A 27,095-nucleotide genomic window follows, 5' to 3' on the forward strand; every position below is an offset into this window, starting at 1 on the left:
TTTTATGTGTTAGGCACTTACTATGTGTCAAGCACTGTTCTAAGCACTTAAGTAGGTAAAAGTTACTCCGGTTGGACATAGTCTCTGTCCCATTTACAGCTCACCGTCTACATAGGATTTAATCCCCATTTTACAGTTGAGAAAACTGAGGCATAGAAAAGTTAAATGACTTGCCCAAGGGCACAGAGCAAGCAATTGGCAGAGCTGGGATTAGATTCTAAGCCCCAGGTGAAGCAGATAACTATAAATGTAGAGTTCTCCAGATCTGACTATCTCGGCTCTACCCCAGTGCTTAACAAAGCACCTAGTGCTTGATAAAGACCATTATGATCTTTCTCACTTGCTCCATCTTGCCTATCTCGTCACCAACCCCTAGCCCACATCCTACCTCTGGCCTGGAGTGTGCTCCCTCCTCAAATCTGCCATTCACTCTTCCGCCCTTCAAAGCCCTACTGAAGGTGCACCTCCTCCAAGAGGCCTTCCCAGACCAAGCCTCCTTTTCCTTAGATCCCCCTCCCCTCCGCGTCACCCCGACTTGCTCCCTTTGCTCTGCCCCCACCCCTCAGCACTTATGCACATACATATCTATAATGCTATTCATTTATATTGATGCCTGTTTATTTGTTTTGATGTCTGTCTCCCCCCCCCCCCCCCCCCCCCCCCCCCGCAGACTGTAAGCTTATTGTGCGCAGGGATTGCCTCTGCGGCTGTACTGTACTTTCCAAGTGCTTAGTACAGTGCTCTGCACACAGTGAGTGCTCAACAAATCCAACTGAATGAATGAATGAATAATTGTGATTTATTAAGGGGTTGTTCTCCCCTGATAGACTGTAAAATCCTTGAGGGCAAGGGATTGTGTCTACTGATTCTGTTGTGCTCTCCTAAGCACCTAGTCGTGTAGGCTACACTCTCAGTAAACACTCAATTAATATTATTGATTGATTGATCTACCTAGGCTCTTTATCTGCCCCTGCTTCCAGCCCAACCATCTACAAACATTAATTTGCCTTATCATCATCATCAATCGCATTTATTGAGCACTTACTATGTGCAGAGCACTGTACTAAGCGCTTGGGAAGTACAAATTGGCAACATATAGAGACAGTTCCTACCCAACAGTGGGCTCACAGTCTAAATCAGTCTTATCAGGAGAAAATTGGGTACAGGGCACATTTTTTTAAATGCCTTTTTCACAGAGGTAGAGTCAATCAGCGGTACTTTACTGAGTGTTTACTTTATGCAAAGATCTGTACAACACACTATGACTATGAATTGTTTCCTGTTTACTGGGGCTCTAGGGTTGAAATGCTTCTTGGACAAATGAGTTACATTCCTTCATTGAAAATGAAGAGAGTAAAGTATTTTTACAATGGAAGATGTCTCCAGTGCTGTACGTAACTGTTTGGGAGAATGAACGGCTAAGATGACAAGCAGCAAGTCAAGAGACTGGGTGGGTTGGGAGCAGTGTGGTCCACGCCTAAGCCCACAATCAATCGATCATATTTATTGAGTGCTTATTAGGTGCATAACACTGTACTAAGTGCTTGGGAGAGTATAATATAACTGAGTACAATGACTGCAGACCATATGTGGCCTGATGGGCCACACACACTGTGGACTTCCCGCTGCTTTGGCTGACTCTCAGCAGTGGCAAACCACGGCACCAGATGGGCATATTTATAACAAATCTTTATTAAGCATTTACTGTGTACTAAGTGCCGGGGAGAAATACAAGGAAATCAATGGAAAACAGGGCCTGTGGCCTATCAGAATCTATGAAGAAGGGCTGGCACATTGAACAAAAGAGCTTTAGAAAACACAAGACAAAATTTTACATATTGTATTATATAAATATACACTCTATAGTACTTTGAGGGGTAGTTTTGTGGCTCATGCCCACCTCAGGCAAACAGCCTTAGATTAGAAACTGCTGTAACCACCCCAGTATTTTAGAAGTTTTGAAGGCAGTCCTTGACCCATTTTCTGTGCCTAATAGGAGGTTAATCTCACTCCCACAGTTTCTGGAGGAAGGAGGGAGACTGATCTAGGTGAAAGGTGGATGCTAAAGTTCTGATGGCATGGGTATTCTGGCCTGTGCGGCAATGAGTTTATTCCCACCCTTTGCTCCTACAAGATGAATCAATCAATCGATCAAATTTATTGAGTACTTACCATGTGCAGAGCTTGGGAGAATGCAATATAACTGAGTTGGAAGACACATTCCTGGCCCACAGGAGCTCACAGTCTAGAGGGGGAAACAGACAATAATATAAATGAATAAATTACGGATTCCCACGGTTTAGGGGCTGAAACGCAGGATACTGTGAAAGAGAATAAGAGACCTAAGAGATAGGAGGAGAAAAAGGCGAGGACAGTGTCAGTGAAGCCAAGATTAGATGTTTCCAGGAAAAGTAGTGTGGCTAAGTGGAAATAGATAAGTGCTGAGGGGCTGAGGGCAGGGTGAATAAAGGGTAATAATAATAGTGTTGGTATTTGTTAAGCACTTACTATGTGCCAAGCACTGTTCTAAGCACTGGGATAGATATGAGGTTATTAGTTGTCCCACTTGGGGCTCACGGTCTTGATTCCCATTTTACAGATGAGGTAACTGAGGCACAGAGAAGTTAAGTGACTTGCCCAAAGTCACACAGCTAAGTGGTGGAGCTGGGATTAGAACCCATGACCTCTGACTCCCAAGCCCATGTTCTTTCCACTAAGCCACGGTGATTAATCCAAGTGCAAGGGCAACACAAACGGTAGAAGGACTAGGGGAAATGAGGGCATAGTCAGGGAAAGCCTCCTGGAGATGTAATTTTAATACAGTTTTGGAAGACGGGAGAATGATGGTCTGTCGGACATGAAGTTGGTGGTGAGATAGATGAGAGCTAGATAAAAAGTCAGTAGGTTTCTGTTAGAGGAGCAAAGTAAAAATGCTTGGTTGTAGTAGGAAAGCAGCAAGTAAGCTTGGAATAATAATAATAATAATGATAGCATTTAGTAAGCGCTTACTATGTGCAAAGCACTGTTCTAAGCGCTGGGGAGATTACAAGGTGATCAGGTTGTCCCACGGGGGGCTCACAGTCTTAATCCCCATTTTACAGATGAGGTAACTGAGGCCCAGAGAAGTTAAGTGACTTGCCCAAAGTCACACAGCTGACAACTGGCAGAGCCGGGGCAAGGTGAGTGAGTGCTTTAATGTCGACAGTAAAGAGTTTCTGTTTGAGGCGGAGGTGGATGGGCAACCACTGGAGGTTCTTGAGGAGTGGGGAAATATGGATGGAATGGTGTTTTAGAAAAACAGTCTAGGCAGCAGAGTGAAATATGGATTGAAGTGGGGAGAGTAGGGAGGCAGAGAAGTCAGCAAGGAGGCTGATGCAGTAATCAAGGAAGGATAGGAACAGGTGCTTGGATCGACGTGGTAGCAGTTTGGATGGAGAGGGAAGGGTGGATTTTTGCTATGTTGTGAAGGTAGAACTGATGAGATTTGGCAACGGGTTGGATACGTGAGTTGAGTGAGAGAGATGAGTCGAGGATAACGTCAAGGGTATGGGCTTGTGAGACAGAGAGGGTGGTGGTACTTTCTACAGTGATGGGAAAGCCCGTGGGAGGATAGGATTTAGGTGGGAAGACGAGGAGTTCTGTTTGGGTCATGTTAAATTTGAGTTGTAGGTGGGACATCCAAGTAGAGATGTTCTGAAGAAGGAAATAGAAGACTGCAGAGAAGGAGAAAGATCAAGGTTGGAGATGTGGAATTGTGAGTGGACAGTTGAAGCCTTGGGAGGGAATGTGTTCTCCAAGGGGGTGGGTGTAGATGGAGAATAGAAAGGGACCCAGATCTGAGCCTTGAGGTACTCCCACAGTTACTGTGTGGGAGACGGGGAGGAGGAGCCCGGGAAAGAGATTGAGGAGTGGCCAGAGAGACAGAAGAACCAGGAGGGGACAGGGTCAGTGATGCCAAGGTGAGATGTTTCCAGGAGAAACAGCACGGCCTACCGGAAAGAGAATGGGCCTGAGAATCAGAAGGCCTGAGTTCTAATCCCAGCTTTGCCACTTGCCCGCTGTGTGACCTTGGGCAAGTCACTTAACTTCTCTGCGCCTGTTGCCTATCTGTAAAATGGGGATTAAGACTGTGATCCCCACTTGGAACAACCTGATTACCTTGTCTCTACCCCAGTGTTTAGAACCGTGCTTGGCACACAGTAGGCGCTAACCAAATACCATATTTATTTTTACCCCAGCGTTTAGAACAGTGCCTGACACACTAATCTAGTAAGCACTTAACAAATACTGCAGGAAAGCAGGGGGGGAGACTGAGAGGTTGAGGAAGATTAAGATGGAGTAGGAGATCACTGGCGACCTTTGAGAGGGTAGTTTCTGTGGAGTGAAAGGGGTGGAAGCCAGATCGGAGGGGGTCAAGAAGCGAATTGGAGGAGGAAAAGTGGAGGCTGTGGGCGTAGGCAACTTGTTCAAAGTGTTTGAAGAGGAATGGAAGGAGGGAGCTGGAGTGATCTGGTATACAGTGTTAAGAGACTGGGGAAGCTCATGATCTGGCTATGCAAAGTGAAAGCCAACTGCTGGAGAATTCTGAGAGGAAAGGTGGGGGGTGTGTGAAGAAATAGAGACAGGCATTTATTTTATGTGTTTTGAAATTTCATTTGAAGTATAATTGTTCGTTAGGTCGCGGACTGGGAGTGAATCAGGCTGTATCTGAACAAACAGAAAAATGTATTCATTCCTATCTTCCCAACTTCTAAGAAGGCCAACCTCGTGCTCAGTTTGTTTACTTTCCCTCTACCCTCTTTCCCCCCTCCTCCTCAGGGCCCACTTTTCCCCTTTCTCACTGGCTTTTCCCCCCTCCTTCCTCCCGTCGGTTTCAGGCCTGACCCGACTTCTTCTGCCACGCCTCGATGCCCCCGGGGCAGAGTCCCCTTTGAACCCAACCGCCGAAAAACGCCTCAGGACAGGAGTCGGCCCCTTCCCCCGGGAGCGAGGTCGGTAAGCCAAAGCTCTCCATCGGTCCGGCTTCCAAGTTGGCTTCGAAAGCACGGTTCCCCACGGCTGCGGAAGGCCGGATCCCCTTCGGGCAGCTTTAAGTTGGGGAAGGCAGGGTGCGGGCCGGTTGTATCATCGGGGCTGGAGAGAGAGGCTGATTTGGGGTGGCCATCGCGGCCTTTCCCCCGCCGGGGCTCCGGTCCTCGCCCCCCACCGAATTCGGGGCGGGGCCGATCGGCCCCCCATTGTCCCCGTGGAGGTGGCGGCCGGTTTTGCCCGAAGGTCCCCAGTCGGTGCGGCGCCCCCCGTCCCGATCTCCCGCCGCCCACCCGGAATCCGTGCCCGCGGGCGCGGGGATCCCCCCGCTGCGGCCGGGGGAGGGTCCAGGCGGCGGGGGGCGCGTTGCCCCCCGGCAGGCGTTCGGGGCGGGCAGGCGAGCGGGGCCCGGGCCGGCCCCTCCCCCTCGGCGGCGGGGCTGGGTAAGTCCCTCCCGCTCCCTCTCCCGTCTCTCCGCCTCACTACCGGCAGCAGCAGCAGCGGGTAGCAGCTCCCGGTGCAGCAGGGACGGGGCGAAGCGGCCTGAGCCCACGGAGAGTCTACTACAGCCCGGAGCCTGTCGCCACCCCTCTCCGGATCCACGCGCCCACGGTGAGAGGGCGGCGGTGTCGGGGGAGACCGTTGCTCGGGTGCCGTTGGCGGCTATAACTCGGTCTTATCGTCTGTCCCCCCCCCCCCTTTTCTTTCTCTCCGCCGCCCCCCCCCCCAAGATGCCCTCGGCCACCAACACCAGCAGCAGCAGCGGCAAAGCGTCCGGGCCGCCGCCCCCGCCGGGCTCGTCGTCCTCCGGCAGCGAGGCGGCCGGGGCTCCGGGCCCGGTGGGCGCCTCGGGGCCCGGGGCGGCGGGCCCTCAGCAGCAGGCCGCGGCCGGCGGGACCAGCGGAGGCACCGGCGCCGTGCAGACCGAGGCCATGAAGCAGATCCTGGGGGTGATCGACAAGAAGCTCCGTAACCTGGAGAAGAAAAAGGTGCCTCGGGGGAGCGGGATGGGGAATCATCATCATCAATCGTATTTATTGAGCGCTTACTATGTGCAGAGCGCTGTACTAAGCGCTTGGGAAGTACAAATTGGCAACATATAGGGACAGTCCCTACCCAACAGTGGGCTCACAGTCGAAAATGGGGGGAATGGGGGGGGGGGGAGGAGGAACAGGGGATGGACGACCCCCACACCCCCTCCCTGTCCTCGCCCCCCATCTGAGAGGTGTCCCTTCTCCTTCAGCCATTTGTGCCCCGATCGGGCCTCGGTGTCCCGGGGTTTCCCTCGGCGGGCGCCCGCCGGATTGAGGGCCGCTTCTCGACGAGGGCGGGCCGGGGACAACGACGTGGCTTCGGGGGTGGGATGCGGCACCCCGCGCCCGTTACTCGGAGACCGGTCCCCCCCTGGGAGTTGGGAGGGGAGAGGGACCCCTTCCCCCAGGCCTTGTCCGCTCGGGCCGAGCCGGTTTTTGTGGCTGTTTGGGCGGGGATGGGGGACCAGCAGGCCCTCGGCGCCCTTTTTCTTAAAAAGGGCCCCTCCGGGGATGGAGGGCCCGGAGGAGTGCGGTCTTTGCCTTCCTCCTTTGCCCGCCCGCCTCTTTGTGTCGGCGGGCCCGGGCCTGAGAGCCGGGGCCCGGGCTCCGGATGGCCGGGCACATGGAGGGGGAGACTAACATGGCGGCGGAGGCCGCGGCGGGGGGGAAGAGGGAAGCGCTAAACAGGCGCTGCATTGTGAGCACAAAGCGAAAGCCGAGGGGGCGGAGGGAACGAGCGAGCGACGGAGAGAGCGGAGGGGCGTTGAGGGGGAAAGGCGGCGGCGGCCTGGGGCTCCCGGGGCCCCCCACCGAACCGGCCTTTTGTTCCCCACCCAGGGCCCTGCCACCAGCCTCTCCCCTTCTAGTCAGGTCTCTGCCACCCCGTGTGCCCCCAGAGAGAGAAGACTCCCTCAGCACCCCCTTCAGTCTTTGCACCGCCGGGGGAGGGGGCCGGGGGCAACCATTCAAGTGTGCAGTGAAAACCCCGCTCCAAAGATAATAGTAATAATGGTGGTATCTGTTAAGCGCTTACTATGTGCCAAGCACTGTTCCAAGCGCAGGTTGTCCCACGTGGGGCTCACATTCTTAATCCCCATTTTACAGATGAGGGAACTGAGGCCCAGAGAAGTGAACCTCCTCCAGGAGGCCTTCCCAGACTGAGCCCCTTCCTTCCTCTCCCCCCTCTCCATCCCCCCGTCTTACCTCCTTCCCTTCCCCACAGCACCTGTATATATGGTTGTACACATTTATTACTCTGTTTATTCTACTTGTACATATCTATCCTATTTATTTTATTTTGTTAGTATGTTTGGTTTTGTTCTCTGTCTCCCCCTTTTAGACTGTGAGCCCACTGTTGGGTAGGGACTGTCTCTATATGCTGCCAATTTGTACTTCCCAAGCGCTTAGTACAGTGCTCTGCACATAGTAAGCGCTCAATAAATACAATTGATGATGATGATGATGATGATGAAGTGACTTGCCCAACTGACAAGTGGCGGAGCTGGGATTCGAACCCGTGACCTGTGACTCCAAAGCCCGGGCTCTTTCCAGTGAGCCACGATGCCAGCGTTAGGCTTGGGAACTTTGGAGACGAGGTTTCCGCCTCGTTATTTAAGTGGCATCACTGGGTGGTCCTTTAAAAAAAATTCAGAAGTTCCCCCAATTCAGATTCCAGGATTCCATCTTAACCATTTCCTTCATTGAGCGTGAAGACAATAACTTTGCCCCATTACTAGACAGAGGGCTTGAGCCGTTAAATTTAGGGTGTCACGGGAATCAGTTTAAGAACAGAGAGGGACATGCCCGTGTACTTAACCCGTGACAACTTAATTCTAAATCTACCGGTTTTCTTGGGGGAAAAAAATTATCGGGATTTTAAGGCATATCTGGTTATAATCAGATGTGAAGAACGTTTACCGTAATGACAAATGATCACTGATGAAGGGCCTAGTGTTCTGTGACCTTTCACATATTTCCTTATCACATCTTTTTCCTTCATTCCTATATAAAAACTAAGTGGGTGTCTTTACTATAAACAATCAAGTGTAAACCTCTCCTGTAACCATGGAAAATGATAAAAAGCCCACCTTCTCCAAACTTCTTTTTTTGGTTGGGTGGGGGGGGCATGCTTGTTGATCTTAATTGTGGGAGTACATTTAATGTTCCAAGAGAGTTGACCGGATGGGTGCGTCCTAAGGAACACAACCAGAGTTCAGTTATCACTGTTACTGTGAAACCATAACCTGCAGCAAGGAGATCTACAGTCCAGTTCTGGGCCCCCTCGGATGTGCAGTCTTCCCATCAAAAGGGACAGGAGGAGACTGTGGCTGGAAATCCTAGATTGACATCTGAGATCTCTCCAGTGGCCACTTCAAACCTTGAAGGGACTGCAAACCTGAAAGTACTGGTGCCACCCCAGATGTGTACCTTGTTGCCCATTGGGGCAACCAGTAGCCTAGTGTACCTCCTTTTAGAGGAGGTTGCCCATCAGTGGGTGGAACGGACAACCAGAGATGTGAAGAGTTAAGAAATTAAGCAGCATGGTGTAGTGGGTAGAGCACCGGCCTGGGAGTCAGAAGGTCGTGGGTTCTTATCCTGGCCCCACCTCTTGTCTGCTCTGTGACCTTGGCCAGGTCACTTCACTTCTCTGTGCCTCATTTACCTCATCTGCAAAATGGGAATTGAGACTGAGCCTCACATGGGACCCAATTTGCTCTCTAGACTGTGAGCTCGTTGGGGCAGGGAATGTATCAGTTTTGTTGTTGTAATCTCCCAAGCGCTGAGTACAGTGTTTTGCACACAGTAAATGCTCAATAAATGCAATTGAATGAATAGACGTTCTGAAAAATGGTTAGTAATGGTAAAACGGGTACATCTCTAATCACTAGAGTGGGTGGCAGGGAGATCATCACACCAAGCGTTCTTGGTTACCACCGTCAGGGGAAACAGTGGGCTCAAGGGACTGTTGTCTGATACCCAAAAGGGCCTTCCTACTGTCCTAAGAACTATGGCTGAAAAGCTGGGTGAAAGAAAATTAATGGGAAACTAGTTGAAATCTCAATAAAAATGAAATTAAAACTGTTGTCTTGCTGCACTGCCAAACTAGGTGAACTAAACATATTCCCAATTCTTTTTAAAATGGAAGCTTTCCTGTTTGGTAAAATAAAATCTGTGCAACTACCAAACTTTGCAGTTTCCTTGGTTGTGAGGATTCTTGTTAATGCAAGCATAGTTGAGAAATGGGGATCTTAGTAAAGCTACAGAATGGATGGAGATGTCAGGATGAAAATGTCCAGAAAGGTTAAAGTTGAGTAATAGTAAAGCTGGTCTTAATTGAAGGATCATTGTCATGACTTAAGTGTAAAGTAAATATTTCTGTGTGACAACTGCTATTTTTAAAATGGTATTCAAGCGCTTATTTTGGGCTTAGCACTGTACTGAGTGCTGGAATAGGTATAAGATTGCACACAGTGTATGTTCCACCTGGGGCGCAGTCTTAATTCCCATTTTGCAGATGAGGTAGCCGAAGGCACAGTGCTTCACTAAGTTAGGTGACTTGCCTGAGGTCACACAGCAGACATGTGGCAGAACTGGGATTAGCACGATTTGCTCAAATCCACAGTCAGGTGTACATCAAACACCCGCCATAGTCCTTGCAGTAACTTAAATAGTTTTAATAAGCTTAAACTTGTGCAGATGTACAAAGTGATATTTGTATAAAATCCAGAACTGTAACTCTGAAACAACTGTAGTTGCAGCATGGAGGATAAAAGCAAATCAGGCTGAAGAGGGACTATTTTGGCAAAGTCATTGAGGAAAAAAAAATATCTAAACAGTTCAGCGTGGCATTGGAGATAACTGCTCAAGGTAGCATTGATAGTGGAATGTCTAAACTCTAGTGATGCCAATAAGAAAGAAACCAGGGACTGGATAGTCCACAGACTGGCTAATACATGTTTGGATTGAGGTGATTTTTCTGGGTGCAATCTAAAGCTTCTTAGTAGTCATTCAACTATACACATTCATAGGTGAATTTCACCAAACAGAAGTGCTTTCAAATGTGAAGGACAAGCATTTATAAATGTGTTTGTGGTGTTCACATATATGTGGAGGAGCTTCTTAAAACTGGCAACCAAATGTGTATGAGCTATTTTGGTGGTCTGGGACCCATCATTTTGGGGCTGCCTTTTTTATGTGCCCTTTGTGTAGTGAATGTCACTAACTGAATTTTCCGCAAGTTGCTTTTGTCAGCATAATGTGCCACATGCCCTAATTGAGACATTAAGAATTAAAAACTTTAAAATGGAGTACTGTATCTTAGGTGTTCATCTCATAAAGGTTCTAAAACATTAAACTGAAGTTTGAGTATTTGGGCCATGAGGACAAACTTACATTGAATTTTATCTCAATTACTACGCTTTGTATTATTATCAGTATGTACTGAGTTCCTGCTGTGTGCAGAGCACTGCACTTGGTGCTTAGCAACGTACAGCAAAAGTAGAAGATCTGGTCCCTGCTCTCGAGATGCATATAGTCTAATGCGAGAGAGAAGCGGACACAGAAAATGCACACGGTGAAAATGGAAGGGAAACAGACAACTGGTCACAATAAAAGCATAAATAAATAAATCGGTGGAATAAAACTGATATATACCCAGGAGCTAAAAACAGCTGTGGATTGACTTGAATGGGGAGGTAGGAATTGAGGTGGGATTTTATTGGTTTTTTTCTTTTTTTTTTAACATGGCATTTGTTAAATGCTTATATACCAGGCACTGAACTAAGTGGAGGGGTAGGCACAAGCTAATCAGGTTGAACATAGTCCAAGTCCCACATGGGGCTCAGTCTTAATCCCCATTTTTGCAGATAAGGTAACTGAGGCACAAGGAAGTGAAATGATTTGCCCAAGGTCACGTAGCAGACAGTGGTGGAGCCAGTATTAGAACCTATCTATCCTAATAGAAGATGTTATCTAACATCCTTAACAGACTTCTTTTTGCCCTTCACCTTCCCACCAGTTGTCCATGATAGACCTCATCCTTGAATTTATACACACTGTACTTGAACCTGATATTTTTGGCCTACATAACATATAATAAATTACTACTCGCTGTGAATAGAAAAGTTTTCTGTTTTTGAGGTGTCTATCCTCAAGCTTCTATGTATGCCCCTTGTTATGGTAAATGTTTTGGTATGGGCCAAGCATGTTACCAAGCTCGGGTAGTCAGGGGCATAGTCCCTGTCCCATGGGGCTCATAGTCTAAGTAGGAGGGACAATAGGAATTGAAATACCATTTTAGAGATGAACAAACTGAGACACAGATTAGCTAATTGTCTTGCCCAAGGTCATGTGGGTTGTGTCTTTAGTCCGTAGCCTTGGTATTATCCTCAGCCCCCATAAGTCTGTCACCAAAGTCTCTCGTGTCTACCTTCAGTCCATCCAAATGGCTGCCCCTCCGGGTGGTGAGCTCTTTGTGGGCAGGGAGCATGCCTACAGTTCTCTTGTATTGTACTCCCCCAAGCGCTGTGTACACAGAAAGCACTGAAATGCCACTCATCGATTGTAATAGTACATCTCTGTAACGTTATTTATTTTTATTAAAAATAAAAAACCCTCCAATGCTTGTCTAACCCTCTAATCATAATTATGGTATTTGTTAAGTGCTGCGTGCCAGCCACTGTACTGATCTCATGGGTGGATATGAGCAAATTGGGTTCGACATGTGAGATAACGTCGGGCTCAGCCTCGGTCCCCATTTTACAGATGAGGTAACACACAGAAAAATTAAGTGACTTGTCCAAGGTCGCACAGCAGATAATTGGCGGAGCTGGGATTAGAACCCATGACCTTCTGACTCCCAGGCCCATGCTCTATCCGCTACACAATGCTGCTCTAGACTATAAACTTGTTATAATAATAATAATAATAATAATGGCATTTGTTAAGCGCTTACTATGTGCAAAGCACTGTTCTAAGCGCTGGGGAGGATACAGGGTGATCAGGTTGTCCCACTTGGGGCTCACAGTCTTAATCCCCATTTTACAGATGAGGTAACTGAGGCCCAGAGAAGTTAAGTGACTTTATGGCTTTGGAAGGTGTCTAATTCTGTTGTGTTCTCCCATGTGTCTAGTATAGTGCTCTACAATCTAGCGCTCAATAAATACCATCGATTCATAGTAATAGTATTTGAGTGCTTACTTTGTGTAAAGCATTTTGCCAGGCGTTGGAACACAGTTGGTCCACACATTTGTAGTATCCCACCATGATTATTGCCTCGGCCTCCTTGTTGATTCCCTGCCTCCAGCATTCCCTCCCCCTTACCACCCCCCTCCACCCCCCCGAGATCAGATGTCACCAAGGTCCCCAGACCATTTTTGTAAAACACTGTGTGGGTATCTCTCCCCACTCCTCAAAACCCTCCAATGCTTGTCCACCCATTTCCACGTTAACGAGAAACACCGCACAACGAGAAACACCGCACCACTGAATTTAAGCAATCAGCCCTCCCCCTTAAGCTTAACCTTGCTTCTTTCAGAATACAATCCAGGCCAAACACTTTGCTCATATAACACTGGCACTTACTGGTCCTCGACCTTATATCCTGCTGTCAACCCCTTGCCCAGAAAACCTCCCCCCTTTATATCCAGCAAACCACCACTCTTCCCACCTTCAAAGCCCTACAAAAATCATATCTCTTGCAAGAAGTGTTTGCTTGCTACATCTCACCATTGTATTCTTCCCTCACTTCTGGGTTACCTATACATTTGTGTCTATGCCCTCCAAGAATTGTGATACTTAATCTACCCCCATAGCACTTAATTACAATCAAAGGTATTTTTATTATTATTATTATTAATAATAATGGCATCTGTTGTGTGCAAAGCATTGTTCTAAGCGCTGAGGGGTTACAGGGTAATCAAGGTTGTCCCACGTGGGGCTCACAGTCTTAATCCCCATTTTACAGATGAGGTAACAGGCTCAGTGAAGTGACTTGCCCACGGTCACACAGCAGACAAGTGGTGGAGCTGGGATTAGAACCTATGACCTTTGACTCCCAAGCCCGGGCTCTTTCCACTGAGCCATGCCGAGCTCTTACTGTGTGTAGAGCGCTGTACTGGGAAAGTACGATACAACAGAATTAGTAACCATTCCCTGCCCACAGTGAGCTTACAGTCTAGAAGGGGAGACAGACATTAATACAAATAAGTAATTTGCATATCTTTATATTCTGCTGATTCCTCTATCTAAATGTAAATCTAAACTAGATTGTAGGCTTGAGGGCAGGCATTGTGTTTGCTAAATATACTGCTCTCTCAATCGCTTAGAACTTTGCTCTGCACACAGTAAGTGTGCAATAAATACACCATTGATTGATCCAATTCTCTATGGTCACTGTTTACCAGAGGGACAAGCCCTTGGCCTTTCTGGGCTCTTCTCCTGTTTAGTTAGGACTTTAACTCTCACTTCGAGCAATTTGTTTCTTCCTAGACCCTCAAGCTGTTGAAGAACAGACTTGTACATGTGCAAAGTTGCCTCAGCTGTGCCACGTTAACTAAATCTTTCCCTCCCCCACCAAGGAGCAGCTGGATTGACCTTCTGTGTCTGAAGATCTCTAGAGTTGCCTAAAACCAAGCCAGATTAGAGTTCCCCAGAGCAACAGCTGAATGGATACTACATCTGGGGGCTGCTGAACCATTTCTTTAAAAGCCTACGTGGATATCTCCCCACTTCTCAAAACCCTCTGATGCTTGTCCACCCATTTCCACATTAAAGAGAAACTTTTCACTCCTGGTGAGGCCTATATGCTGCTCGTTTCAGCTGTGGTCCCAGGGGGTCCTGTGAGTGAGTTCAGTGGAGTTAAGCTAAGCCTGCCTGAGGTGTGTGGCTCGACAGGCCTTGGATGTGGAGAGATTCTGATCCTCCTTCGAGAGTTTGGGCCGGGTTTTGGTTCAGAATTCAGGAAATTCTCCAGTTCCACTAGCAATGCCCAGTCCTTTCACTGTAGCCTCAGCACAGTTCAGATAGACTCACTTCAACCTAAAAGGATGTATAACTTATCCTTAGGATAAAATTAAGTTAATCATTAGATTCCCCCCCTTTTTTTTCAAAACTAGAATTAAGATCATCTTTCTATCTTAAAAAGCATTTCTACCTGAAAATCCAGGTATTGTGCTCATCAGTGAATAAATTCTGATCAGTTCATTCAGTTGTATTTATTGAGCACTTATTGTGTGCAGAACACTGTACTAAGCACTTGGGAGAGTACAATATAACAATAAATGGACTCAGTCCCTATCCACAATGACTCTCGGTGTCCTTAAGACCTAGATCCCCTAAAGGCTTAAAAGAAAACAAATCTTCTCAGTCTCAGACTTAATGAAAAATATAGGACTCACCTAATCAGTGAAAACCACATATAGCTGGTGTTTTTCCTATTTTCTATAAAGCAGGTAGCTTTTCAGATAAGGCATTTGGAAAAGAGGATGTTCAGAACATTGTGTAATGTAGGCCCATGCAAAATAGACAAGACACTGTGACACTTAGATTTTAGCATGCTAGTATTTGCTATTAAAGTTCAGCAGATTTACCTACAACTGAGTCGTAAGCCACCAAAATTAGTTCAGGTGATGAAACATTAATGTTATGCTTGAAAAGAAGAGCAGAGCAATGGAATGAGCTAACTAAAGTAAGAACAGATGCTAAATGAGAAAGTTAGTATTGATTAATTTTACATGACCTTAAATATGAGTGCTAGTGAAACCCTACAGCTAACAGCGAGTGAATGAAAAGATGGGGAGATGGTAAACACCTACTCTTGCCAGGGCATTGCAGTGTGCTAGTGCCAGGCAAAATTCTTATTGCAGTTTTTTTGTAGAACTGGTAATGTTAGGTCCTGGAGTAAATGGTAAAAAATGCTACTTTTTCATAGAGGTTTCCATAAAATTGGCTAGTCTTTGTAAAAACTGAAAATTGAGCCTTTGCTGGACAGTTAAAAATCCCTCTGTTAACATGTGCATTTAGTTACAATAGCTTTTTAGCTGCAATGCAGAGGGCAAAATTGCTTTATGCTGTGCATTCACCTTGGCCCGGTGAAAGAAGCTGTAGTGCTGCTTTCTTAAAAATGGCCAAGATTATTAGCTTTTTAGCTCCTTTAAGGTGACAGAGAGGATTTAGTACACATGAGATGTTTGATGTGTTTAAAAATAGTTTAAATGGTCAGGGCCATTATGAACAGTTTAAATACATGGTTATTTAAAATTGATATTTCCTAGCAAGCTAATTAGTTTGATTTTCTTGCCCATTTTTGTGGACAGAGTGGTAGAATGGGAATGACAGGCTTTTAGGAAAAGTCTTTTTGAGTGGTAAACTTGGCCAAGCTATTTAAAGAAACATTAACTAGTGTTAAATGGTCCTGAGTTTTTTTGTTTTCACTTACCTTTAGGAGACAGTCTTAAGAATTTCTGAATGGTAAATTAGTTGAGTTTTCTGGGTAGACCTAAATGAATAGTATGTGACCTAGTAAGGAATTATCTAGGAAATACGTTTGACCTTTCTTTGAAATTGCTCCCAATTGTGTGAATAACTTAGATAGTTGAGGCGGACTTTCTAGGAAGTTTTTAGACTTTAAAAAGGCAACACATGTTCATGTTAATGAGCACCATGGAACTTGGGAGACTCCTTGCAGTTGCCTTTCCTGGCTTTCAATCGGCACAGGCTATATTGATAACAATAAAACCCAGTTGGAGTGGATGAAGTTTGTTAATCCAAGAGGAAAAAGTCAAAAGGTGGCAGTGTGATGGTATAACTAGAGCTGATGGATGTGCCAGCAGGGCATCCTGATCCCTGTTTCGGAAATGGAATATTTTAAGCATTGGTGGACTTTGACATATAATGATCAGAGCCCACAGAGCAAGGGATAGGCCGTGGAGGAGAGAGGGCAGCTGATCTCCCCTACCGTGCAACCGTGTTCATGCTGCAGCGACTCCTGAAAATTCATTGTCATATTTATTGAGCGCTTACTGAGCGCAGAGCAATGACTTTCTCTCTTTCTGGTTGGTATTGGGACGCTTCTCTTTCAGGCGTCCCAGGTTTAGAAAGGTGGACTGACTTGGAGGAACTGCGGGGTGGGGGTGTGGTTTGGTCCCAGGATTTTCCATCCCATGCCAGTCTTGTCTCTCATCGTTTGCATCCTTGGTTCCTTCACTTATTTCCAAGGGCCTGCAGCAGGTGTTTAGCAGGAAGATAATTTTATCGTTCTGGATTCCTGCTTGGATGTCTGACCTAATTGTTCCAGCATATTCTCTTACGCCTCCCCCTTCCCCCCCGCCCACCCCAAAGAATAGCTGTTTTTTCAAGTGCCGAATACATTTAAGCCCTAAATGGCCAAACATGATGTTCTTTACACAGGGACCTGTTCATGGAATTAGAACCATTTGAAAGATAATGTTTTCACCTTTGACCAGGAATATGGGCAGTTCATTAACTTCTGGAACCATTCACTTAGTTCAGTTAAATCAGAGCTTCGCAGTACTAGAGCTGTGGAGCTCCTATCATTTTCCCTTTCCGCAAATTAGGAATGAGGCGTTAGGTTGACCATTCTGTATATAGAGATTGCCTTGCCTTGGGCCATAACTCTCCATTAATAATTTTTTTTTCCTTCTAGGATTGATCTTGGTAGCACTTTTGGTAGATCTTGGTAGATTTTTGGTATTGCAAGAGGAGTGTTCTTAGGATTCCAGTTCTAAGCAAAAACCTCGAATGTAATATTTCTTACTGCTTTTGCTTTTTTAATGTAGTGTTCTAGAGATTCCAACCTAATTAGAAAGTCAATAAAATTAATTTAAATAGACAATTTCTCATGGTAAGAACTGGTTGTGGTTGTGGTAAGAACTGGAACTGGTTTACTGGTTGTAAACTGGTGGCCCAGTTTACTTATGATTATGCTGTCCAGCTGAATTTCTTATTTTTCCTCCCAGCTAAATGTACTACATTTCAACTTCTTAAAATGCTCCACTAGAGAGAGAATTCTTTGCTAATCAATCAGTGACACTTTCTATGTGCCAACTGAATGGAGAGCCCTGTAATCAGACCTTGGGAGAGTCCAACAGAAGATATTATATCCTGTCCTCAGGGAGTTTGGGGAGACAGATAAAAATTATTTACAAATAGTGGGAGTAGGAGGGAGTGCAGTGGTATTACAGGAAGAACAAATGTGTCTGTTGGAAATAGCTAAAGTTGAATATTCTGGGAAGTAGTGTGGTCTAGTGGAAAAAGTACAGGCCTGGGAGAAGACTTGGATTCTAATGTCGCTCCTCCATCTACCGGCTTTGTGATCTTGAGGAAGTCATTTAACTTCTCAGTGCCTCAATTTCCTCAACTGCAAAATGGAGATTCATTACCTGTTTTCCCTCCTACTTAGACCATGAGCCCCATGTGGAGCAAGGACTGTGTCTGACCTGTTATTGAAGACTACACAGTTGTGAGCCTCCTGAGAGACAGGGACCGTGTCTAATTCCCAACTCTGCACTTGGAAGATGATATGGGAAAAGAAAACATCCTAGCCAATAAGAATAGGCAGTTCTCAGGGTTTGAGGGCTCCTTGAAAAGAGTTTCAGTAAAGCTACACATGTCGGGACAGGGACCATGTCCCAACTGTATACTTGGTTCTGGTCCTCTTTATGCACTTATGGTATTTATCCTATCCCCAGCACTAGTGCACATAACTCTATAATTAATTTTAATGTCTGTTTCCTCCTCTACTGTAAGCCCCTTGTGGGCCAGGAACACATATACTGTACTCTCCCAAGTGCTTAGTCAGTGCTCTGCAAACAGTAGGCAATAAATAAGTGAATGATGGATTTCACAAATAAAATGTTTCAGATTTTGAACATAGCAACGAAATTGATATGTGTTATGCAAGAACCTTTTGGTGTGCGCATCCTGTACAGAGAAACCTCTTTTATCCTCATATGCACTTATTCATTTTTATCAATCAAAATGTTGGCCTGGAGAGAAAAATGTCACTCCCTTTGGCCAGTCATCGGCGCTTCCCACTCCAGGCCTGATGTGCCTGTGGTCTTGGGTGGCTGGAGACCTGTGGCGGAACTGGAGCAGACCTCGCTAATCCTACACTCACCATCCTGGAGTCTCATGTGACCTGAAAAATCCTTCCTGGGAGAATCTTTCTGGTCCCGATTATCGACTGCTGCCTTACAGTCCTCACAGCTTGGTCCTTCCTCTCTCCTTCCCCACAGTTCATTCACATTTGGCCTGGAAAACGAGCTGGCAATCCATCAGAGAAAGCTAGTGCGAGCAGGTCCTCTCTCTCCTCCCTCCTCCCACCTTACTTCACCTCATAGGCTTCTCCTGCAAAGCCCCTTTATCTTCTCTAAATGTTTCACCCCAGCACATTTGGGTTTAAAAAATAATGCATTTCAGAATTGGGTATCCAAAGTTAGGTAATTGGGAAGCGGGACTTTCTGGCACAGAATCACAAATAAGAAAACATTGCAACGTATAGAGTGATTACTGCTGACATCTGCCCCAACATATTTTGTTATATACAGTCTGTTGTAGAAGGTGAGGTTAGATTCCTGTAAAATCGTGTGTTATAGTAAACCTGAGTTACTGAGCACTAACCCTACTCTTCTGACATAAGTTTATGGGTAGCTATACCGTATGGAGTCCCTTGTTCTATATAGGGAACACTTTTTGGGTGATTACTTTTCAGCTTTATGAATTGTTGGCCTGTCACACATACAGTAAAATAACAATCAGGTTTCCTTACTCTTTGTAGGGTGGTGTATAGACTGAATATTTTCATTACTAATGCCTCAGAAATCAGAGAGTTCTTCCTTTTGAGGACTTGCAATCTAATAGGGGAGGCAGGTGGACCCCCACAGGTAATGGGAACAGGAGGAAGAGTAAGAAAATGACAGAGTTAATGTTAGGATGAAAACCAAAAAAATACACTAAATCAGGTGCTTAAAGGGTACAAATTTAAGTGGATAGGGTGATTCATAAGGGAGAGGGAGTAGGGAAAGAGAGCTTAATTGGGGAAGACCTTGGAAGAGCTGTGATTTTCATATGGCCTTGAAGGTGGGGAGAGTGGTGGTCTGTTGGATATTTAGGGGGACACAGTTCCTGGCTGAAAAGAGAGGAGGTTGGCAAGGGGATGGTGGCGAGGTAGATGATTGAAGTACAGTGAATAACTGCATTTCAGGACTGATAAATAGTGCTCTGCACACAGTAAATGCTCAATAAATACGATTGAATGAATTAACAGAGGTGACTGTTGTATGGTGCAACTTGGGGTATTGGAAATTTAATCAAGGAAGGCTTCCCGTAGGTAATGGGATTTTTTTAGAAGGGCTTTGAAGATGCTATTTTTAGGTGTTAGGGGACGAGCTCTGGGCTGTGAGAACAGCTTGGGCTGAAGATCGGAGGGTATGAGCTTGGGAAGAGCAAAGGGTACATGCTGATGAGTGAAGTCAGCCAACATAATAATTGTTATTTGTTAAGTGCTTACCTATGTGTCAGGCACTAAGGTAAGCGCTGGGGTGAATAAAAGCAAATCAAGTTGGACACACTCCCTGTCCCACGCAGTACTCAGAAGTCTTAATCCCCTTGTGGGGCTCTCAGAGAAGTGAAGTGACTTGCCCAAGGTCACATAAAAGACAAGTGGCAGAGCCAGAATGAGAACCTCTGACCTTCTGACTTCCAGGCTTGGGCCTTTTCCACTAAGCCACACTGCTTCTCAAGTACGAAAGATGGGCCTCGCTGGTGGAGAGTTTTGAAACTGTTGGTAAGGGGAAATTTGTAGCCATTGGAGACTTGGGTGAAGTGGTGTGTACTGAGACATTTAAAATGTAATGTTCTCTTCCAAGTGCTTAGTACAGTGCTCTGCATATAGTAAGTGTTCAGAAAATACCATTGATTGATTATCTGGGCAGGGGACCAAAATGGAGTATGGCAGTTCCAGGGATTCTAATTCATTATAATAATAATGATGATGATGATGGCATTTGTTAAGCGCTTACAATGTGCCGAGCACTGTTCTGAGCACTGGGGTACATACAAGGTAATCAGGTTGTCCCATGTGGGGCTCACAGACTTAATCCCCATTAAGGGAGGGAACTGAGGCACAGAAAAGGGAAATGACTCATCCAAAATCACACAGCTTATAAGTGGCAGAGCCTGGATTGGAACCTGTGACCTCTGACTCCCAATCCCAGGCTCTTTCCGCTAAGCCACCCCACTTCTCTAATTCAGAATTCTAATTCAGAATTTCCGGCTGGAATTGCATCTGGAGTCACTTGGGATAGCCCTGTTCTGTTAAAATCCAGTGGGTCCTAAAGCCCTCCAGTTCTTTTTGTCCTGGGTTGGACAGAATTTGGCGGTCCCTTCATTGCACCACCACCCCTCAAGTCTCGAGCCCCTTCTTTTGCCATCACACCCTCATGTCTCTCAAACCTAGCCCCTTCTGAACCACAGGGGAATAATTCAAAGTCCAGCCAGACATTTGCCGTCCTGGGAAAGGCTCCAGGAAGCTTGTGGGGAAAGACCTCTTTCCCTTCCTGGTTACCTGGCAGGCAGATGATACACCTATTAAGAGAGCTGAATATGGTTTTAATGGGTACCTTGTAAATATTACTAACCTGTTAGTTAATCAGTTGATGCTATTTGAGTGATTATTGTGTGCAGGGTACTGTACTAAATGCTTGGGGGAGTATAGTGGAGTTAGTAGACATGGTCCCTGCTCTAAAGGAGTTTACAGTCTAGTACTAATCAGGTAACATATCAAACAGACTTGATCCAAACCACCTTTCCTTTTCTATAACATTTTTCCCAGGACCCTTTCTTCTGTGGAGTAAGGTTCTGGTGCCTACATTGTTTTGGTCTTTTCCCTTTTTCTCTTTGGGTGTCCCAGGTACCGGTCGCACCCTCTCTCAGGTGTTCCCTTAGGATCTTTTTGTACCAGGGTGGGTCTGTTGCTGATCGCTTCTCCCCCTTCAGAGGGAGAAGCACTGTGGTCTAGTGGATAGAGCACAGGACTGGGAGTCAGAAGGACCTGCATTCTAATCCTCCCTCCGCAACTGTCTGCTCTGTGACCTTGACAAGTCACTTCACTTCTCAGGGCCTCAGTTACCTCATCTGTGAAATGAGGATTAAGATTGTGAGTCCCATAGGGGACCCGACTGAGTTCATCCCGATTAACTTGTATCTTCCCCAGCTCTTAGTACCATGCCTGGCACACAGAAAGAGCTTAACAAATACCATTTTTAAAAAAATCCAAAAAATGCTTTTCTCTCCCACCTAGTTCCTGGTGTTCTAAACCTGTGGGATAACATCTTGGGTCGCTCTTTGTTCTGTGTCCTCCCCAGGGCGTGTCTCAAATTTTCCACACTCAAAGTGTCTTGGAGGCTCCTTCCTCAACCACCTGGCTTCCTTTGGTCAGCTTCCCAGTTGACCTTCTGTCAGGGAGAGGTATTTAGGAGTGAGCCTTCTGGGTTTCTCCCCTGTCCTGGGTGGCTAGGTTTGAGTGACTGCCACAAGGGTTGAGGCTGGAGGCTGGAAGGTTTGGTAGGCAGTTGATTGATTGTGTGTGACGAGAGTTTGAATCAGGGAAAATTGCTTAAGTCCCATTGGGACTAATGTAAGCCTCAGCTAAGCGCATCTTCCGTCCCACTATAATGAAAAAAAAATTATAGCAAAAGAATTCCTCAGTGTAGTTCTTTGCAATCATTAGTTATCTTTTTTTCTTTTGGCTATTTCTGGGTTCTGCCTAGGTAAAGAGGAAACTCCTGGAGATGGCTGTAGCAAGGAGAGAACTCAAGAACTTGTTCTGGGTCTAGGACTGTAAATAAAGGGCATTTCAGATTAGAGTGGGATAGTACTCCTCTAGGCAGTCTCCATTCATGAAGATTCTAAGTTTTGTTTTGTTTTGTTTGACTGAGAACCCGGGAATAGTATATTTAATTTCCGGAGAGGAGAAAACTTCAGACCATTCAGCTCTCAGTAAAAAGGTGCCCTATTTTGGAAGCAGAACTTAAATTTATTTCTAATTACCAAAGGTGGAAGGTTAATTTTGTTCTACAAAACGGAGCTTTGTTATGTCAGTGGTGTGTAACAACTTGAATTTTCCCCATTCAAATTAATAGAGAAAATCTCTGAATTCTGTGTTCGTTCATATAAGCAATGTTTCACATTCAAGTTCTACCTGAAGCAAGAAATGAGAGTTGATGGATGGAAATGTCATTACATATTTAGGGGATTGGTTTTCCATCTTTAATGCAAGAGGTTAATGCCATTTCTTTCTTTTTTAAATCAGGGCAAACTTGATGATTACCAGGATCGAATGAACAAGGGAGAGCGCCTTAATCAAGATCAGCTGGTAACGATATTAAATTTGACTTAACTTTGCCTTTTCATTATTGTAAGAAGAAAGTGAGCGATCTTTCAATCAGTGAAGTTATGGGGAGGTGAGGGAAGAATCCTGTAGGTTTCCAGTAAAGTTGGGACTTTTACCTTTTCAGGATGCAGTGTCCAAGTACCAGGAAGTCACCAATAACTTGGAATTTGCAAAGGAACTGCAGAGGAGTTTCATGGCTCTGAGCCAAGATGTAAGTAGGCATTATATAATGACCATTGTGGATGTAGTCCATATGTGCTTAAGAAACTCAAAATGAAAATTTGTTATATCTGGGAAAAGTAAGATTCTTTGATCCTTGGTAATCGAAATTGCTTTGGGTGCTAAAATTTCATTCCTAAATATAACTCATTCATTCATTGTTGTATTTATTGAGCGCTTACTGTGTGCAGAGCACTGTACTAAGCGCTTATCAGAAAAACAGTGGTGCATTTGTCCGGACTCTGCAGTCATAGAGACTAAGAGGCTCCTCTCCTTAACCTCCCTTCCTTTCAACACATGCATCTGCACATGCACTCATACACATACAGATCAGGTGATCTGATCTGATTATATTGTATCTACCCCAGTTCTTAGCACAGTACTCGGCATCTAGTAAGCAACTGATAGTATACCATCATCATTATTGTTCCAGGATGTCTCTTTCACCTTTGAGAAGGGGAACACTTAAGTAGTACTTGTAGGTCGGAGGATTCTCTCACATATCTGAAACACGGGCCAACATATTCTCCTAAACGATTATTCCCTGTGTACTTGGCCTGTTTTTCAGATGCCTTGGAAAGGTGCAAACTGGAAGGAAAATGTGGTTTTGGGATGTCAGAATCATATAAATTCTTAAACAATCCCAGTTTCATACTATCACTTTTGTTTCTGTTCCGCAACGTATTCTCCTAAACGATTCTTCCCTTGTGTACTTGGCTTATCTTTCAAATGCCCTGGAAAGGTGCAAACTGGAAGGAAAATGTGGTTTTGGGCTGTCAGAATCATATGAATTCTTAATCCCAGTTTTGTAGTATCACTTCTGTTTCTGTTCCCTAACTGGCTTTTGCCGTCAAACATCTCGTGTAATTTAAATTTAGTTTTGAAAATACATGTAAACTTCTCATGGTAGGGCTGGAAAATGTAGACTCATGCAGTTGAGGTATTGGATTTGGCATGGCTTCCTGATTAGCTCTAGATTAGCTCTAGAGTTCATACAGTGTGACAGCTGGCAGGGCTGGTGATCTGGACTCTGGGTAGTTCACCTTAGGTCACTTGAGGGACAAGACGAAAGGAAAACAACATGGTCTGGGAGAGAGAGGAAACATCTGAAATGCCTCCTGTAAACAGGGCAGGTGTGTTGATGTGAGAATTCAATTTCCCTTGTCCCACACTTTGAAGAAGGCTAAAATTTCTCAGTAGGGGGGAATTAGTCTGTGTGGTATCTAAAATCAGTGGTTCCCAAAAGCCCTCCAGTCAGTGGCTCTTGACCTAGGTAGTCAAACAAAACCACTGCATCTCCCCTCCTAACCAACTCCTCCCCACGCCTGGACTACCATGTTAAAGGGATGTTGTTGTACTTTTATTTTTGATGACTTGAGGTGATCTGGCAATTGTAGTAATAGGTTACTTACCGCTTAGGTTGTCTGAAGTTGTACTTGCTTTCATAGATTCAGAAAACAATAAAGAAGACAGCCCGTCGGGAGCAGCTTATGCGGGAAGAAGCTGAACAGAAACGTTTAAAGACCGTACTTGAGCTGCAGTTCGTTTTGGACAAATTAGGGGATGACGAAGTGCGCAGTGACCTGAAGCAAGGCCTAAATGGAGTGCCAATACTCACTGAGGAAGAACTGACAACGTTGGATGAGTTCTACAAGCTGGTTGAGCCTGATCGAGACATGAGTTTGAGGTACCGCATTGCGTTGGAAACGGGGATTGTTCCTATTTTAGATTGGTGATTTAAAGAAATACCAATATTTCAATGTGATAACAGTTTTGATTTATCTGAGTAGTTTTTTCCATCAATTAGCAAAAAAACAAACCAGTAAATCTTCTATTTTTTAGATTAAATGAACAGTACGAACAAGCATCCATTCACCTGTGGGACTTACTGGAGGGGAAGGAAAAACCGGTGTGTGGAACAACCTGTAAGTTTTTTGGGTTTTTTTTTTTTTTTTTTTTTCAATTTTCTCCTCTCTCCAACTGGCTCATCTTACAAAACGGGTCTTAGAAATATTAGTGCGACATCTGAAATCTCTCAGCCTAGTTGGTGACTTTAGAATGTGCACCCAGTTTTGCAGAAACACATTTTTCATTTCATGCTGCTACTTGGTTCTGTACTCTGTCTCCCCCTTTTAGACTGTGAGCCCACTGTTGGGTAGGGACTGTCTCTATGTGATGCCAATTTGTACTTCCCAAGCGCTTAGTACAGTGCTCTGCACATAGTAAGCGCTCAATAAATACAATTGATTGATTGATTGATTGTACTTCCCAAGTACATTGCATTGCACCAAGTGGGAACTCAATAAATGCTGCTATGCTTGCTATGTTTTCCATCCTCTTCTTCAGGTTTCTTGAACAGTCCTTTGTGTTTCTTTCTATTAATACAAATAAAAGAGCAATGAGTGGCAAAGGAGTAAAGTGTTTTAGTGCTGGACATAACAGTGATTTGTATTAAAACATCAGTCATGATGGTGTTTTTGAGCTGTTCCTCACCCCCAACCTAATTGACATTGAATCAATCAATGGTTTCTATAAAATCATTTTTCCGAAATGTGGGTTCTTCAAGGACACAGCCTCCGTGTGGTAGAACACCCTGCATTTCTCTGAGTGGGCTGATTATTAGGACAAATCATTTTAAAAAGAACTCCAACTTCATATTTTTAGCTAACTTGTGGCCCACCTGGGAATGTGATGGATCTCAAAAGTTTTAAGTAGGAGCATTTATTGAGTGCTTGTTGGGTGCAGTGAACTGTGTGAGTAAAGAGGAAGTAAAAGCAGCAGGTGTGTAAATGATCTGTTCCGGGAGTGTGGCTAGGAGTGGGAGCAGGGAGTTAGGGTGATAGCTGGAAGGGACTTTAAGAGTGGATTGTTGAGCTTTGGAGGACTTGGGTGGCAGGGAAGGAGCCAACATGGTGGGAAGTTAGAGAGAGCAATGAAGGAATGTGGGACCATATGTTTTTAGAGGTGAAAGAGGATTGGGCCAGTGGTGTAGGTAGAGGGAAAGGATTTAGAATGGGAGAGAAACCTAACAAATATCACATACTTGGGCTTGTGACACCTACTTGGCCTTCAATAATCTATTTTGCTCATTGCCTTCCCTCTATAAGTAACTTCTTGTGGAAATATTGCCAACAAGTTATTGATTTTAAAATAGGATGCTGGCAAGTCAAATTTCCATTGAGATTCATTTTAGGAGACTAAAGAAAGCGGACTGTTAGGAATGTATGCTGGAGTTACGCTCACCTTCAGTATTAGCAGAGTCAAGGTCCAGCAGTCAATTAATGGTATTTATTGAGCAATTAATATGTGCAGAAAACTTTTAAGCTCTTGGGAGTGTACAACAGAATTAGTGGACACATTTTCTGCCCATAATGAGGTTACAGTCTGGGGGAGACAGACATTTATATGAAAAAATAAGTCATTTATAACAGACATGTATATAAGGGCCGCGGGGTTTGGGGTGGGGTGAATTATGTCCAAAGGTGCAGATCCGAGCCAGGGAAAAGAGGGCTTAATATAGGGGGGGGGGCCTCATGAAACGGTGACCTTAATTGATGTGCTTTGAAGGTGGAGAGAGTGGTGGTCTGGCATATGTGGAAGGGAGGAAGTTCCAGGCTAGGAGAAGGATGTGGGAAAGAGGTTCGTGATGAGATAGACAATCGGGGCACAGTAAGTAAGCTGGTGCCAGAAGAGTGGAGTGTGTGGGCTGGGCTGTAGTAGGAGGTTGGCAAGGTGATTGAGTGCTTTGAAGCTGACAGTAAGGAGCTTCTGTTTGACACAAAGATAGTTGGACGGCCATTGGAGGCTCTCTTAAGGCTCTTGTAGGATACATGGACTGAACGTTCCTGTTTTGTTTTGTTTTTTTGATAGATGATCTGTGCAGCCAAGTGATATATGGATTGGAGTGGGGAGAGATAGGAGGCCAGGAAGGCAACTAGGAGGAAGATTCAGTAGTCAAGGCGGGAAAGGATAAGTGTTTGGATCAGCATGGTATCAGTTTGGATGGAGAGGAAGGGGTGGATTTTAGCAGTGTTGTGAAGGTAAACCCTACAGAATTCAGTGATAGATTGAATATGTGGATTGAATAAGAGAGCTGAGTTGAAGACAATGCCAAGGTTACGGGGCTTGTGAGGCAGGGAGGGTAGTGGTGGTGTGTGCAGTAGTGGGAAAGACGGGGAGGACAAGGTTTGGGTGTGAAGATAAGGTATACAGTTTTAGACATGTGTAATTTGAGTTGTCGGCAGTACATCCAAGTAGATATGTCTTGAAGACAGGAGGAGATGTGAGATTGCAGAGAAGGAGAGAAGTCAGGGCTGGAGGTATAGGTTTGCGAATTATCTGCATAGAGATGGTAACTGAAGCAGCGTGGCTCAATGGAAAGAGCCCGGGCTTTGGAGTCAGGG

The 27,095-nt window shown here is 45.3% G+C and overlaps 1 protein-coding gene across 1 annotated transcript in view; it reads left to right on the top strand.

The window, feature by feature from the left end:
* The first annotated feature begins 5,478 nt into the window (after positions 1–5,478).
* Positions 5,479–27,095, top strand: part of CAPRIN1 (cell cycle associated protein 1) — a 40,929-nt gene continuing 19,312 nt past the window's right edge. Inside the window, exons 1-6 of the mRNA XM_038764142.1 lie at positions 5,479–5,640; positions 5,760–6,017; positions 22,393–22,455; positions 22,598–22,684; positions 24,141–24,379; positions 24,535–24,617. Of these exons, the coding sequence (XP_038620070.1) occupies positions 5,760–6,017; positions 22,393–22,455; positions 22,598–22,684; positions 24,141–24,379; positions 24,535–24,617 (730 nt within the window). The 5' untranslated portion in view covers positions 5,479–5,640. The remainder of the gene's footprint in view (positions 5,641–5,759; positions 6,018–22,392; positions 22,456–22,597; positions 22,685–24,140; positions 24,380–24,534; positions 24,618–27,095) is intronic.

The sequence above is a fragment of the Tachyglossus aculeatus genome, chromosome 22 (assembly GCF_015852505.1).
Source record: "Tachyglossus aculeatus isolate mTacAcu1 chromosome 22, mTacAcu1.pri, whole genome shotgun sequence".
NCBI classification, from domain to species: Eukaryota; Metazoa; Chordata; class Mammalia; order Monotremata; family Tachyglossidae; genus Tachyglossus; species Tachyglossus aculeatus.